The 16,451-nt window shown below is 42.5% G+C and overlaps 1 protein-coding gene across 1 annotated transcript in view; it reads right to left on the bottom strand.

Moving 5' to 3' along the window:
* The window catches only part of NDUFS1 (NADH:ubiquinone oxidoreductase core subunit S1), a 1,309,138-nt gene that overhangs the window by 351,752 nt on the left and 940,935 nt on the right, over positions 1-16,451 (bottom strand). The window contains exon 15 of the mRNA XM_044075860.1: positions 8,909-9,063. Within this exon, the coding sequence (XP_043931795.1) occupies positions 8,909-9,063 (155 nt within the window). The remainder of the gene's footprint in view (positions 1-8,908; positions 9,064-16,451) is intronic.

The raw sequence follows: 16,451 nt of genomic DNA on the forward strand, positions 1-16,451 counted from the left end.
AGCCATTACTACCTGACAATTCATACATCTTCACCCGATTTAAAATATTCTGTAATGCTGTTCTGCAGGTGATGCTAGTGAAATTCAACGAAGTTTGCTCCTTGTACCTTTGTAGACACTTGCTCATTTTCAAATAAGGCACAGACTCGTGTTTAAGAGACTACTGATTACATCTTAAATCATAAAACATATGGTTTGGGACCCTGTGTGACTGCATTCCCTGTACTTGCCTGGCTCTTATATATTACTATATCAGGAAACTATTTGCATGTGGCATGCCATGATGTTTTCTCCTATGTTTTAACTGTGTCACTGTTTTGGGTTTCACAAGACTGAGGTTGATGGTGTGCTTATGTAAGAACTGCCACTATGTGTTGGGAAACCTATTTAATGCAAGATGTACATGAATTAATCATTTGGTGAATGGCTCTATTCTGAGTGTGCCTACTTTTCTGTCACGTCTAAATGGAATTTTCTCCCTACAATGCGTGTTTATCTTTGCCAAGCACAAACATTCACTATAAACACATCTCACTGCAACTTAACCCTGGTGTTTGGTGGGAAGGTTCATGCATTGTGCTTTTATGCCCCCCCCCCCCCAGTTTGGACATTTCTATTCTGTATAACATTGCACTGCTTAGCCTCCTCCTACTTCCAAACTATTCTCTTTCATTCTGTACTGTGTGTATGACAGCCAGATAGGCAGAGGACCTACGTAACTTTGTCAAGCCTTCTAAATTAGGCCTTGATCAGTTCCTATGAAACAATCTGAAATCGTTTTACTCTACCCAAAACTAAGTACCACAAAGAAATTAGAACGGGTTCAGAAGCAATAAACATGGAAGAGCCTTCAATAAACAGGTAATGGATTAAGAACAGTGGTAGAAATAAAATCCAGTATGGTACACAAAGACATACACTTTGCAGCGTATTTACACTGATATATATATATATATATATATATATATATATATATAGTAAAGCCAGTTATTCTTATTGCCACTACAGGGTGCATTTTTGTGTGTGTGCTTCAGTTGTACACATCACTGATGTTCCATACACTGTCATGAGTATTATACGCATGACATCAGCAGTCTTAGCAGGCCACTGATATACATAAAGGCTGGTTGTTATGTGCATTGTTGTAAGGCACACAGTTAAACATTTTGCCCTATACCCATCATGTCTCATACATACAAGCATGCGTATTAAACAAGAGATAGCTGTCAGTCGTAAGCAATGCAGGGATGTGGAAAAAAAACCCCTGATCTACAGTTTTTTTTTCTTCCCTCTATACTTTATATATTCAAAATGCGTTCTTTGTGGTGCTCTGTATATTTTGTGGAGCTTTTTTTCTCAGACCTCCACTGAAAATGGGCTATGCTTGGCCCAGTGGACTTTCCCGGTAAACAAATACCAATAAACAAACAATTTGAGGAGCATGCATGGCATGACTGCACAATGTTGAGTACCACATCTAGGCATGTGAAGTTTCAGCCTTATGTTCCAGAATTTCATGCTCTGAAATCATGCCACTATCTATCTTTACCATTCCGAATGGTATCTCCCATTTTGATGGAAGACAATACAACAGCTTGCCTGCATTCTAGGTGGGTAACAGAACTGATTAACACTTTGTGAAATTACTAGGCAATATATCCTGTAAACTATGTAGATATCCCAAGAAAGGTAACAATTACTCCAAGTCGGTGGTGCTTAGTGAGTGAAAATGTGATGTCACCAGGTTTTATTTCTTTTGGCACATGAAATTTACTGTTCTAAACAGGAGCTGTTTTTCATCAGCTTGACATTATACATTATTACATCCCTTTGCAATTCTCACCACCGAGTGGGATTTCTCATTATTTTGCTAATTTATGGACCTATGATAAAGTCATGTCTCTCAAAATACACTTAAATTTTACAGCACTTTGTCACTCGTTTTTTTAAACTTGTGTTTCTGAGTGGCGGTGTCCCATGATCCTACTGAAGTGAAATGGGAAGAGTTATGCTATTTGTTATGCAATTTTTATACTGATAGCCATCTAGATTTTAGGCTGCGTGTAATTACTTTTCAAGTGACATAATACAGATGTCTGCAGGTTGAGAGGTATGGATGTAAACCCTGCTTGACTGAAGGTGCTATGTACTGTGGCAAGACAGTAGAAAAGCCCCCCCCCCCCCCCCAAGGGAAAAAAACACATTGTGGTGTACTGCCAAGAGTACAGACTCCAGTGATGCCAATATCACTTTCTAGAAAAAGCCATACATTTAAGTCAATCTTCTCAGGTAAGAAGTACAAATTCAGACAAAAAAGCTGTTAAATGTTACTGATCAGCTGGACATGATGCATTACTCAACATCTGAATTTCATTTTTAGTAAATGTAGAACCTAAGGTGGAATAATCCAAATTTTCTGGGTACTTCGGTTTTATCACTGGGTTTACAGGATGTATACTTATAGTCTCCTTATTTGAGACAACCAAAAAGCTTTAGTTTGAATCTGTGCATTCAGATTATTGCAGAAACAGATGCAAGTGACCCTTATTCCTGAAGGATGGGATACTCTCTTCTTCCTCCTTCCAAGATAGAACATGCCTAACACCAACCATTTTTGCACCACGGACTGGTTTCATGGAAGACAGTTTTCCATGGGCAGGCCACTATGCACGCATAATAAGCAAGTAATAATGACTGACAGGGTGTGTGTTGATGTGTAATTAATGCCCGCCAAGGGTTTTATGAGGCTCAACGCTAGAAGTGTAGGGCCTGTACACCCCTGGAAGGGGATTAATTACACATTAACAGACACCCTGGAGGGCATTATTGTGCTTACAGAATGTGCTCTCTGTAAAATTGTTGTGTTGTACTTAAGTACTACATTATTTTTTTAATATATTTTTGATGTAAAATAGTTCCTCCTAATGTTTCAAACTTGTTGCAGTATATGTTAATGGTGTTGGAGGAACCATTTTACATAGGATGATAAAAGATTACTAGGCTAATGGCCCTGGGGTCCTTTTACAAGCCTAGCCAAGAGTTTATCCCCAAAAGAAAACCTCAATCAGCATCTGCTGCCCCTGTCAATGAGGGACACAGGTGGAACCTCTGGGACAAATTTTTGGTTTTCCACCCACTCACCAAGGCTGCGCTTGAAAAGGGTCAGCAACATACTATGATCTGTATGGGGAGTCTATTCCAGAGATGAGGCAGCCTCGGGGAGACAAACCTCTCTCTCTGTAAGCAGGTTTTGTTAAGGTCACATATTAAATTTAGACTTTTTGATCGGGTAATGCACGAGGAGTCAGACTTACAGATATGGAGCATCTCCAGCAGAGCAGGGTCTGAGATTGCCTTGTAGGTGAGACACAGATCACCTCGGAGCATTCTGTATGATACAGAGTAGAGTGATAGTGATTTGAGCCTGCCCACTTAGGACAGGTGCTGGACTTCATGGATTCTCTTTGTGAGGTATTTCTGTGGCCTTTCCCGTTGGTGCAGGTGTTTGGAGAGGTACATACCAAAATGGGGCTTTGTACTTAATTACTGGCCTAATGAGGGAGGCGCACAGAGAGTTAACAGCATCCTTTTTTCTGGATGCAATCCCTTTACTTATGAGATGAACCAAGTAAAAGGCTTTATTGACCACTGCCGCTACATGATGGTCAAATGTGAGATTGTTGTCAACCTGTGTACCCAGGTCTCTCACCACAGGTTGTCTCTCTAAGGGGTTGGCATCAGTAGGGACCTTGTTTTTGCCAAATGGTATGATCATACATTTTTTGTATTTAACTTAAGGCCATGATTTTGGCACCAGTCATTTGCTGCTGTGAGACCCTCTTGTAGTATGTTAGCATAATCTAGGGAGTCGATGACGGCACCAAACTTAAAGCAGTCTACAAACTTGGTCAGCCACAGGGCTTTTGTCTTTGCCTGGATCTCTGGGAAGTAGATGTCAAAACAGTAGGCTCCCAGGACAGATCTCTGGGGAACACCATTACTGAGAGGTCTGCTCCTGGTGGTGGAGCCACCTATTTTGACCTTGTGGGTCTTATTGGTGAGCCAGTTGGCCACCTACCTGATGAGATCGGGATTTACGCCAAGTTGTGTTAGCTTTTCGATGATGTCTGAGTGGGAGATTGTGCCAAAGGCTTTGACTAAGTCAAGGTAAGCTGCATGTACTGACTTTCCCTTATCCAGTGCCTTGGTGACAGTCTCAACAAAGTCAACCAGGTTCAACAGGCAAGCTCTGCCCTTGACAACTACAAACTGCGTAGGGTCAAGTGCCTGGAGATTGCCTGTTACCTTATTCATGAGGTCCATAATATGGTCCATGGCCTTACAGATCAGACTTGTCAAGCTAATGGGGCGATAGTTTCTAGGGTCAGTAGTGGCACCACCTTTGCACAAAAGGATGACAATAGCAGTTCTCCACTCTGCTGGAATGAAGCCTGTACTTAGGCTATGGTTGAATAGGGTGCTCAATGGTGAGGTTAGTTCTTGCCGGAGATGGTGCAAAATACAGCCTGGGATACCATTAGGTCCCATGGAAGCTGTGTTCTTTGCCTTGGTTAGGGCATTTAACACGACCTACGGAGATGTGAGATGCGGGACAAGTACTGGGGATGTCGAATGGGCCTTTTGGGGGGGACAGGGAGGTGAAGTTTGCGCTGAACCTATCTGCTAGCAAGTTGGCTAAGTCAACAGGATCAGTCTAAGTGGTACCATTAAGAACTAATTCAGAACAAACCTGAGCTTTGCAATGGAGGTTCTGATGTAACTGAAAAAGGCTTTGTGGTTTGCCTTTGTTTCAGAGGCTAGTTTCGATTCATAATTGACTTTGAAGGTTTTCACTAGTGATCTAATTTGCTTGTTGAGGCTAAGGAGGGAGTTTTTCCAATTGGGAATTTGTGCCTTTTTACCCTTGGACTACAGTTTCTTCCTTTTGTTGTAAAGCCTGTTGATAGTGGATGTCCACCAGATAGGTTTGTGTTTCCTTGAGGAGCAGGTTTTAGTTCTGTTGGGTATGGCTGAGTACATATAGTTGTACATGTACTTGTATACTGCACTGGCGTACTGGTTCAGCATATTTGTCTGCATCCTCTGAGGGGGGCTGTGGTGTGAAGCATTTAATACCCTCCCTTAGAAGGTTGTAGTCAGCTTTTGAGAAGTTTTTAGCCTGGTTACGGCGGTGGGTGGGGGGTGGACATTTTGAACGAGACAGACCGATGACCTGATCTCACCAAGAGCAAGCTTACTATGGAATTGGTGCAGCAGTCGCCCAATGTTGGTGAGAACCAAGTCTTGAATGTCCTCTCCCCTTGTGGGGGATGAGACAAGCTGGTCTAGTGTGTTAGAACTGATAAAGTCAAGGAATTGTTGAGTGAGTGCATTAGAGCAGGAATAGTTCACCCAGTCTATGATAGGGTAGCTGAAGTCACCAAGGATCAGGAGGTGTGCTTGTCTTTAATGAAAATAGAAACTCCACCACCCTTAGTCTTCCTGACCTCATTTTGGGGTCAGAATGTGTGGAAAGAGGTATAGCCTGGTAAGGCACGGGTGCTCTCCGCAGCCTTAAACCAAGTTTCTGTGACTACACAGATGTTGGCATTTTCCAGTGTAAAGACAGCTTTCAGTGCATGCATTTTCAGGTTAAGGCTCCTAGTGTTAAGCAGAATGACCTTCAATTTGCTTTTTGACAAATCTTTTATGTTGAAAGATTTGTCTTTGGGACATTGTCTAAAAAAGGCACAATGAGGGAGGCAAGAGCCTTGGCCAAAATCCTGAATCCCAGGGTTGACAAGTGGAGGCCATCTCTGGCAAAGCATCGAGGCCTGTCATCCCAGGCAGACAGATACTGGATCCCCTTGGAATGACACCAGAAATTAAGCAAATTGTTGAAGTCTATTTTTTGTTGGCATTGTGGTATCATTCTTACTGAAGGTAGGATGCTGCTTAGGGCTAGGCTCATACCTGCCTGGGACACATACTAGACCTCAATCATGTTTGTCTTCATAAAGTCCAGTGAGGTACGTCTCAAGTCATTCACACCAACATAAACAATGCGAGTCATACTCGTACCTGCTGTGGAGAGAACAAAGTGCGTATGTGATGTGGTGGATTCTGGCACCTGAAAGACAACTGACCATGATCTTCTCCTTGTCAAGCCTGGTGAGGAAGACACAGGCCTATCTCACAATTGATTTGCCAATGACTAGTATGTTTGGTTTACTGTTGTGCCTTAAGGGCTGTGTGAGTTTACTGTTATGCCTTATGGGCTGTGTTTTCAGAGTGTGCTGTCTGCTGCCTATGACATGCTTGGTGTTGTGTGTGGAATGCTTGCGGGTATGTTTTGGAGGTCTCTGCTGTTTAGGTAAGTTTTTATTGAGGACCTCTGCATAGGTGGGGGCGTGTGTGTTGTGCTTGGCTATGTGATGTGGGTGGTGTGGTATTTCTGCTGGCAAGCTCCTCTGTCTCAGACAACACTTAAAATAAAATACCCAGAATACCCAGATATTTACTTTATTTTTTGGTCCCTTACTCCTAAAAGGTTTGGTCTGTTGCTAGTCATTGCAGACTGAAGTTACTAAATAATGGCATACATTTGAGTTTCGGACTATTATTTTCTTCATAAATTCATACCAACCCAAATCCTTTTACTTAAGCAAGTTTGCAATTTTATAAGAGCAGTAATTAAAATCTGTTCTTATTTTTGAGCCTTTGTTCCTTCTTTATTTTAATGTTTATCCAGATTTCTTCAGCTGAAAGGTCCAGAGGTATGCAAACCTCTACTGCTGTACTCACTTTCTCATACACACTTCTGTTTCAGAAAATGTATGCTAACACAAACCCTAATGATAAAGTAAAATAAGTTCCTATTTTGAGCCTTTGTCCTGTTTACTTTAGGTTTATCCAGATATCATGCTCTAAAGAGTCAACTGACCATGGCTTTCAATTGTCCAGATTTTTGCAGAATGTCCAGAGATTTGGCTCGTATGTTTGGCCCCATCCTCAAAATGTGTAGTTTTCTGGCAAATGACTGGAACTGAAGTCATTAAATAATGATAGGCATTTGAATTTCAGACTTCATATTGTTCAGATGACACATGCTAATGGAAAACATGCTGTTCTAGCAACTTTCTAAGTTTATAAGAGCAATACTTAAAATCTGTTCTTATTTTTGGTCACTTGCCCCCTGTTATTTATGGCTCTGTCCAGACTTCTTGTGCGGAGAGGTTGAACTTGAGAGGTATAGTCGAGAGGTACGCAAACCTCTTAACTGATGCTGCTGCTGTTAGGGCTCTCTCTTCACTCTCTGTCTTTAATACACAGACGCGCGCACACAGTCTCTTCTGCTTTCGAGCATGCATTTAGTCACACATGCAGACAAACACTTTTTTCTGTTTCAATTATTTTTATTTTACACTCGCTTAACAGCAATAAAAAGTGCTCCTTTGCAAGTTGAAAATAATGGCTCGTCTTTCTCATGCACATATACAATCTCTTCTGCTTTCTCACACACACACAGCTTTCATGCAAGCATTCATTCACACATGCAGACAGAAACACACACATACATGCACACTTTTTTCTGAACAGTCGGGTGCCCAACATAAAAAGTTTTTTATTCCTCCTTTGTGGCCAAGTACCAAATGATCCGCTGCCCAGTGGTTGGGGACCAAGGTCCCACACAATAACATGTATGAACTATGCCACATTAATGAACTATGCCACATTAACCAGCTATGCTTTTCCTTGCTTCATGTCTCTGATAATTCTATCCAGGGCTTAACCCTTAAACACAAAAATAACAAACACTAATTCCTTCTTCTTGTCCAGACTTGCAATGCTTTATTCCTACTTTTGGGTAGAAAGTGTCCTAAGAAGTAACACTTAAAATGGCAGACTGGCACAGCTGTCTACAACCACAATAAAAATTAAGTAACAATATCAGTATGGTCTAGTATTTACAATATGGAATCTTGGAGACAGCAACTCTACTGTGGCTCCATAAACAAGCCCGCTACGAAAGCCATATCTGTAAGACTGGTGACCCTCTTCTGCCTCAGTAGAAACAGAAGGGATGGAGCAAACATTTTCTTAAGCAAAACATTCCTGGTGGATGACTGAGGGACATGTTACCACATTCCTTTTTACCGAAGGCCATGACAACTATCATTCTGTGGCAAACACACAGGAAAAAAAATAAAGAGGAGAAAACAAGAAAAGTGAGGCAATACAGCCTCAACAGGTCAATTATTTACCAAATATACATAGTCCAATAGCACAAGAGAAACCGTTCAAGCTCAACAGTAAGATACAAATGATAACTAAAGTAAACGTCTGTGAGGCCACATTCCTTGCACAAAGAAATCCTTAGTAGTACCAAGTGTGAAATGGGGTAACACTACTAAAGAACTATCACATACAAGTGGCAGGAAGGTGAAAACTGGAGTTGAGATGCCACAGTCTGGGTTGCAGACATGACACTTGAGGAAAACGCAAGTGATTTTCCAGCAAAAGATAAGCCACCTTACAAACAATACCATTTTCTCCCATTAAAACACACAATGGCAATATTACATTTTTCTTTAGTTAGGTTTTCTACTTCTTTCTCCTCACACTTCAAACTCAGTACACACAGTTTACTCCAATCTTTACAAAAAAATCCGTAACTACCTCCAACAAAGAGAACAAACCACTAGCCAGTATCACCATTAAATATTTACATATTTGTGTTAGTCTTTCCCACTTCCTTGAAGGAAAAAAATATCCTCATAAGAGAAAGATTATCAATAAACTGCAGTTTCTGACATAATACAATGCTGATCAGTTTATGTAAGCAAACTAGCAATCTTTTTGAAACATACTATCATACTACATTCTCGAGATGAAGTACTCCACTAACCTTGGTAAATGATGAAGCAGTCCTTTGGCAAATCCTGTCGTGTTATGCTGCCTGCATCAGCTCCCAGAAGAAAGAGGACTTTTGGAGGGTTCTTTCTAATTTCACTGACACCAGCTTTGTAACCCAGATCTAGCGATGCAACCTGACCTGCAACTCTGTAGAAAAAGAATGGCATAGATTATCAGAATACAGCTATGCTTTTTACAGCACTGTAAGCATGACATTGATTACATTTCGTTCTAGCTTTTTCAGATATGGCAGGTACCAACAAACTTCCTGTGCTCACATTTTCTGAAACCAGGTTTATTCTGTTCAGGTTTATGGGGGAGTTGGAGCCTATCCTGCCGTTCCACAGGCTTAAATTAGAAAACTAATCTTGAACTGGAAGACAGTTAATTTCTGGATGTACATACATGCGCGCATGCACACACCCTTTTGGCAATCTTGAGTATTACCAGGTCACATGTCTTTAGGCCGTGAGAAGGAAATGGAGTACATGGTAACACAAGGGGGATATGCAGCTTTGCACAGGAGACCACCCAGCTTAGAAACCAGAAAGGAAAACCACGCACTGTAAGCAATGCTAACCACTGTATATCTAACTTGTGACTGCAGGTCATTATTTTATTTATTAAACTTCCATATCTCCCCAAAATATTTCAGTTGTATCTCAGGTTTGCTAATCACAAAAGCTTTTACATGATTACAGTGAAACATTAAGATAAGAAAGGATCAATTGCTCAAGCTCATTTCCCTGAATGTTTTAAGGTACAGGATATCTTATCAATAACACAATGGTAACATGAAGGCCTTGTAGAATGTTGAGGCTTCCCCAAACTTCCTGTGATACTAAGTCAATCTAGTGGCCGAAATGCTTGAATTCAAATCACTAAATTCTGCCACTTCAAATTTTCAGTAACAGCAGACATAGCTACTGGAAGCCTATAATCAAGCAGGCAGAGAAATATCAGGCATTGGTGTATAGAAGGATAGGCATGCAAAGATTACTTCGCAAAACAGTCTTGCATCAGATCAGTCCATTACCATATCAACATACTAGTAATCAAGCAGTGCTCAACACTCTTTCCTGGCTGATTATGAAGTTGCTGCCATACAAAGAATATGTTGCTGTTCAACAATACAAGGATCCAGAAATGCTCTAATCTCCTCTGCATAAAACCTCATCCATTGCCAGCCTACAACAGCAACTGTACACAATTTAAAATTACATACGTACCCATAAGAGATCTACAATACTGTGGTTCATCATCCTCTACTGCAAGGCCTAGAGCATCAGTATCCAGTCAGTTTAGTATCAGTAAAACTTTCCCAGGCTTTAACTGCTCCTCCTCACCCATGATTCCTGACTCACCTCAATTTTACTCCAAATCTGTGTAGGCAGCTAGGAGTGCAATTCACCACAAACACACACATGCTCACAAATAGACTTGCTCCTACTAGGGTCAGGAGAAAGTGGGCAGAAACGCACAGGAAGATAAACTATGACCTTGCAAATCTAGTATTAAGTACATAAACTCTGAGTCTGGCATGATCTGGTTCATCCTCCTCTACTGCCAAGGACATAGCCCCCAGCACACCAACCTGGTATTTTGACATGTAAATCACATCCAATTTATAACACTTTCCAAAGGCACCCAGTAAAGCTTATGTTACAAGCTGCACACATCAGTGCACACATTCAAAAAAAAAAAAAAAAAGTTGTGTGAAGTGACTACTGCTCTAGCAGAATGTGCCTTAGGCTGGACATGTATTTTACCATGTTTGCTTCACATAATTCTAATGCAGCCTGACAAACATACTGCATGTTCAAGTTTTTCTTATACTCAAGGTATAAATGCAGGTGTCTGGATGCCTGAATAATGAACCACTTATTCTACTTCATTAGTGTAAGTTGGGGGAAATAAAAGAATCTTAAATGTTTTGGTTAACAGTGATTTATTTACTTGCACTTGTTTACTGGGAAAATTCTAAGGGGCAAAGCCCATTTTTCAGCGGAATCCCTGGAAGCAAAGCTCCATAGACAATACAAAATTTTATAACAATCCTAAAGATACAAGAAATTATAAAACAATTAATTTGTTGCAATAATGTACAAAGGGATTAGATTTTCAGACAGATTTCAAACAGAGCTGAAATACTCAATAGAACAATGTTGTTCAGAATATCTGGATGAAAGATATAAAAATGAAGGTCAAAGGTTCAGAATTATAAGAAAGGCGTAAGTAATTACTTGACAGAATGAGAATTTGGATATTCATAGATAAGAAAACAGACTGTTACGAAAAATATGGCTAACACTGTACAAGCATTTACAAATTTTGATGGGATTTGTCAGACTATATAAGGGGAATGGAGTTGACAGGTTCATAAAACTGCCAAGTACTGAAGTACACTGCTGAAGATATACATGATAGTGTAATTATGGGCATTTGTATACAATGACTAAAAGATACAGCTGAAAGGTGGGTTATAAATGAGACAAGAAATAGAGCAACAGACTATTATGAGAATTAATGAGGAGAGGTGAGTGATGGACATGTTCTACTCTACATATGGAGATTTGGGGGGAGGTAAGGAGATGTTGTTAAGAATACACAAGGACGTACACGAATAAGTCCATGTGAGAATGCCATGTTCTAAACTGACACAAAGATGAGAAGGATAAATAATTACAAGTTGTTTAGTAAGGTTACTCTGGTGGTAAAAAACAGTGGCACACACATGATTGCTAAAGAGACAAAATCTTAGTAGAATTTTAAATAGACAGGTTTACTAATAGTATGGAGTGGAAGGATTTCTATTGTTTAGCTACATAGCAAGAGCACAGAGCATTTCTATAATTAGTTGTATTGGTAATAACCAATAGGAATCTGACTGCAAAAGGAGGTCTGTATCATGATATAAATTAAGAAGTTATGTACCTACCATAACGTTCCATGTTAGTTGTCTTCTTCTCGCCTTCTTTCTTGCTGGATGGGTTCGGAGCCGATCCTTGGCTCTGACTCAGCTAATATTAAAGCTCGAGAGCTAATTCCACCGGCTCGAGGCTCCCCTATATCCCACAATGCTAGGCAGTAACTACTCAGATCTCGTTTGATAGCTATACCAAGCAACCCTAGTCTCCATAGAATGGAGTAGGGAAACCCACCTCAAAACAACCTGCGTGAAAGGTATCGCAGACCTAAGAAAGGAGAAAAAGAGGTGGCAGAACGAGTGGGAACTGAATTCCTGTCGGTCTGTCCAGGCTTGGGGGAAGGAGGGTGGGACGCAAGAAAGAAGGCGAGAAGAAGACAACTAACATGGAACGTTATGGTAGGTACATAACTTCTTAATGTTAAGTTGTCTATCTCGCCTTCATTCTTGCTGGATGGGACCGCGTCCCTAGCACCTGATCCCGGGTGGCCTATCGGAACAGACTCTTGAGAACAGTGGAACCAAAATTGGCATGGCTTCTGGAAACCATGTCCAATTTGTAATGTGAAATGAATGTATGAGGAGAAGCCCAGGTGACTGCTGCACAAATGGAATCTATTGGCAGCCTATCCTGAAAAGCTACGGATGTAGCTAATGCCCTAGTTGAATGAGCTCTAGGTCTTGAGGGTAGTTTTTGATGTCTGATCTCATAGATGAAGGTAATTGTAGAGGTGAGCCATCTAGAGAGGGATACTTTAGTAACAGGAAGGCCCAATTTTCCTTCCGCATATGACAGAAACAATTTATTAGATTTCCTGAATTGTTTAGTCCTGTCTAAGTAATACCTAAGTTGGCGATTAACATCCAAAAAATTTAGCTTTTGTTCCGACCTGTTTGAATAGTTAGGAAAAGATGGGAGATCAATAATTTGGTTTAGGTTTACTTGAGAGGAAACTTTAGGCAAAAAGGATGGATTAGTATGGAGGGATACCCTATCTTTGTGAAACACTAAGTAAGGAGGACGACTGCACAGAGCATGGAGTTCCGATACCCTTCTCGCTGAAGTTATAGCTACCAGAAAAAAGTGTCTTCCAGAAAGCAACTTCAGAGAACATGAAGCCGCCCGGTTCAAGGGGAAGGATTAAGGATGCCAGAACCAAGTTCAAATCCCATTGAGGCGGGGGATCTTTGATTGGAGGTTTGAGAAGAAATACGCCCCTTAAAAAGGCTTTACAGAGTTTGTGAGCCATGATGCTAGACTCCGAGACACCAACATGAAAATTAGATATGGCAGCCAATTGAACTCTAATGGTAGATGCAGATGATCCTAAATGAAAGAGTTCTGCTAGAAAGTCTAGAATAGACTGGATAGGTGCAGTAAAGGGATCTATGTTTTTTGATATTGCCCAAAAAGAGAAGCGTTTCCATTTGCTACTATAAATCTTCCGGGTAGAAGATTTATAGCTATCAAGATATCTCGGACCGAGCGAGATATTGAGGGAAGCCTGGCTAAGGTTGGAATCGGAGAAACCACACTGTGAGGTTTAGAGAAAGCAGAGATTGGTGCAGCTGACCCGACTGGTGGGTTATCAGATCTGGTACTGGGTCCAGATGCCAAGGCTGCTCCAAAAGGTAACGATGAAGAAATGGAAACCATATCTGTCGAGGCCAGTAAGGGGCAATGAGGATCATTGTCACTCTCAAGGCGATGGCTTTCTGAATTAGTTGAGATATCAGTGGAAAGGGGGGAAAGGCATATAGAAGTCCCCGGGGCCAATCGTGGACTAGAGCGTCTCTGGTGGGATGGCCTGGTAACAGGAAGAGAGTGAAGAAGTCGTGACACTTGCTGTTTTGGGGAGTAGCAAAAAGATCGCAGCAAGGCTGGCCCCATCTTAGGAATACTTCTTCTAGAACTGATTTCTTTAGAGACCACTCGTGGGGCATGAGAATTGCCCTGCTCAATTTGTCTGAAATAACGTTGGATTTCCCGGGAATGTGCTTTGCTATCAGAAAACGCTGAGAAGAGATCGCCCATTGCCAAAGTCTGAGTGCCTCTCGACATAAAGGGTATGATCTGGTTCCGCCTTGTTTGTTGATGTACCACACTACGGACATGTTGTCCGTTTGAATTGCAATAGTCCCAGTGGGAAGAGAGTCGTGAAGGGCTTGCAACGCTAAAAGCACTGCTCTCATCTCTTAAGACGTTTATGTGCAAGTGGCACTCGAAAGGTTGCTACGTGCCTTGGACTGTCCTGCCCTGATAATGTCCCCCCACCCGATCAGGGAGGCATCTGTTGTCAACGTGGCGACTGGGGGGGGGGGGGGAGTGAAGGGTCTTCCTCGGAGAAGTTGAGGTGATGTGATCCACCAAGACAGTTGATTCTTGCATGATTGAGTTATCAATATGGTATGGGACATCGGGAGCTGTTGAAAGGACCACTGAGTAAACAGCATCCATTGGAGGATCCTCATGTGAAAGCGAGCTAAGGGGAGAAGGGGAATAGCTGCTGCCATGAGTCCTAACACCTTCAAAACTAGTCTGGCTTTGACTTTGTTGCATTGTAAGAGAAGGGAAACTTGTTTTCGAATGTCTGACACTCTCTGTTCTGTGAGTCTGGCTGAAAGATTGAGTGTGTCTAAGGTGGCGCCTATAAAAATAATAGATTGACAAGGCGACAAGGCAGATTTTTCGAAATTTATCGAAATGCCTAGAGCTTGGCAAGATTGGATGGTGAAGTCCCTGGATAGAAGAAGCTGATGTCTGGTGGTGGCGGTAAGGAGCCAGTCATCTAAATATGGAAACACCTGGAATCCTTGACGTCTCAAGTGAGCCGCGACCACTGCCATGCATTTCATAAACACACGGGGGGGCTGCAGTGAGACCAAAGGGCAGGGCCCTGAACTGGCAGTGACTGGCTCCCAGCCTGAAGCGGAGATATCCCCTGGAGCGTCTGTTCATCTTGATGTGGTAGTACGCGTCCTGAAGATCTATCGAGCACATCCAATTGTCCTGACCCAAGAAGGGTAGAATGGACTGTAGCGTGACCATCCGGAATTTTGTTTTCCTGACATACTTGTTTAAGTAGCTGAGATCCAGTATGGGTCTCCAGTCCCCTGTTTTTTTGGTACCAAAAAGTATTTGGAGTAGATTCCGGATCCTTGCTGGTCTGCTGGGACTGATTGGATAGCTCTTTTTGATAGCAGCTTTGAAATTTCTAATGCTGCTTGTTCCCTTAGACCGGGTGGAACGTCTGGAAGGGATCTTTTGGGTTGGGATGGGATGTGAATAAAGGGAATTTTGTAACCCTCAGATATAATCGACTGTACCCATTTGTCTTGAGTAAGGGAAAGCCAGGCTTTTGGGTACAGGGATAACCTTCCCCCGACTGCCTCCGAAGGTGGACAGCCGGGTAGCCCCTCAGGGATGCTGAAAGGGTTTATCAGAGAACATTTCTCTGCTACCCTGGTTTTGCGGACCTCCTCTGCCTCTAGGGCGGCGTCTATTATTATTCCCCCCTCTAGAGGGGAATCAACCTTGTGCGTCAGATGAGACTCCCTGGGATTGTTTACGGAACCACATCTTTCCTCCCCTCTGACCTTTGGGATAGGGTCTAGAAGGGGTAGAAAAACGGACTCCTACGGCAGAGAGAGTCTTACCTTCTACCTCACACCTGGTCAATGTATCCTTCACCTGCTGACCAAACAAGGATGATCCATCAAAGGGAGAATTGGTGAAGGACGCCTTGAAAGGGTCCGCAAAGTTGCACAGCTGCATCCAGGCGTGACGTCATAAGGCAACACCTGTGCCTGTGGCTCTACTCGCTCCATCCGCAGCATATGAGACCATTAGCATGGAGGAGTTAACGATGGAATTCAGGGTTGCCAACTGGGAGTTCATTCTGTCTTGGAACCCCTCAGCTGTAGGATCCTTTATCACTTCACCCATATCCTTGAGTAAATCTCTCTGGAGACGAGTGAAGTGGCATAAGTAGTTCAGCGACCGCATTGAAAAGGTCGCTGATGAGAACATCCGCTTGCCGTACCTGTCCATGGTCCTACATTCCTTATTAGGAGGATGGACAGGAACCGAAGGATCGGCTAACTCCTTCTTAGTGGCTGCAGCCACCACCATGGCATCAACAGGGACACCTTTGGATAAAAAATCTTTATCTCTAGGGGCAGTAATAAATTTAGATGGTCTCCTTGGGGTGGGTTCCACTGAATCAGGAGCGGTCCAAGCCTTCCTTGCCACCACTTCCATAGGGGGGTCAAAGGGAGGGGACACCCAGGAGGTAGAAGGGCGAGAGCCAAACGCCTCAAGATACACTGACTCATCCTCCGAAGGGTTAAGGGCTGGCCATTTCCCCCTCTGTTTCAGGATCTCAAGGATGTCAGCAAAGGAGATATCCTCAGAGGGGGATTGAGGGGAACCTTCAGATTCCTCTAAGTCAGTGTCAGAGGTGATAGACTCAGGGGAGTCAATGTGCTTCCTCTCGCACTGCCTCTTCCTAGGGGGATCTCCTACCGGGTCAGGAGAGGCCTCGGAAGAGGAGGAAATTCCCAATGGGGAAACTTGAGGAGTTGGCTCTCTGCGGTCTAAGGCAAGGGG

Source organism: Protopterus annectens, chromosome 6.part1 (assembly GCF_019279795.1).
Source record: "Protopterus annectens isolate FY-2018-M chromosome 6.part1, PAN1.0, whole genome shotgun sequence".
In the NCBI taxonomy this organism is placed as follows: Eukaryota; Metazoa; Chordata; order Ceratodontiformes; family Protopteridae; genus Protopterus; species Protopterus annectens.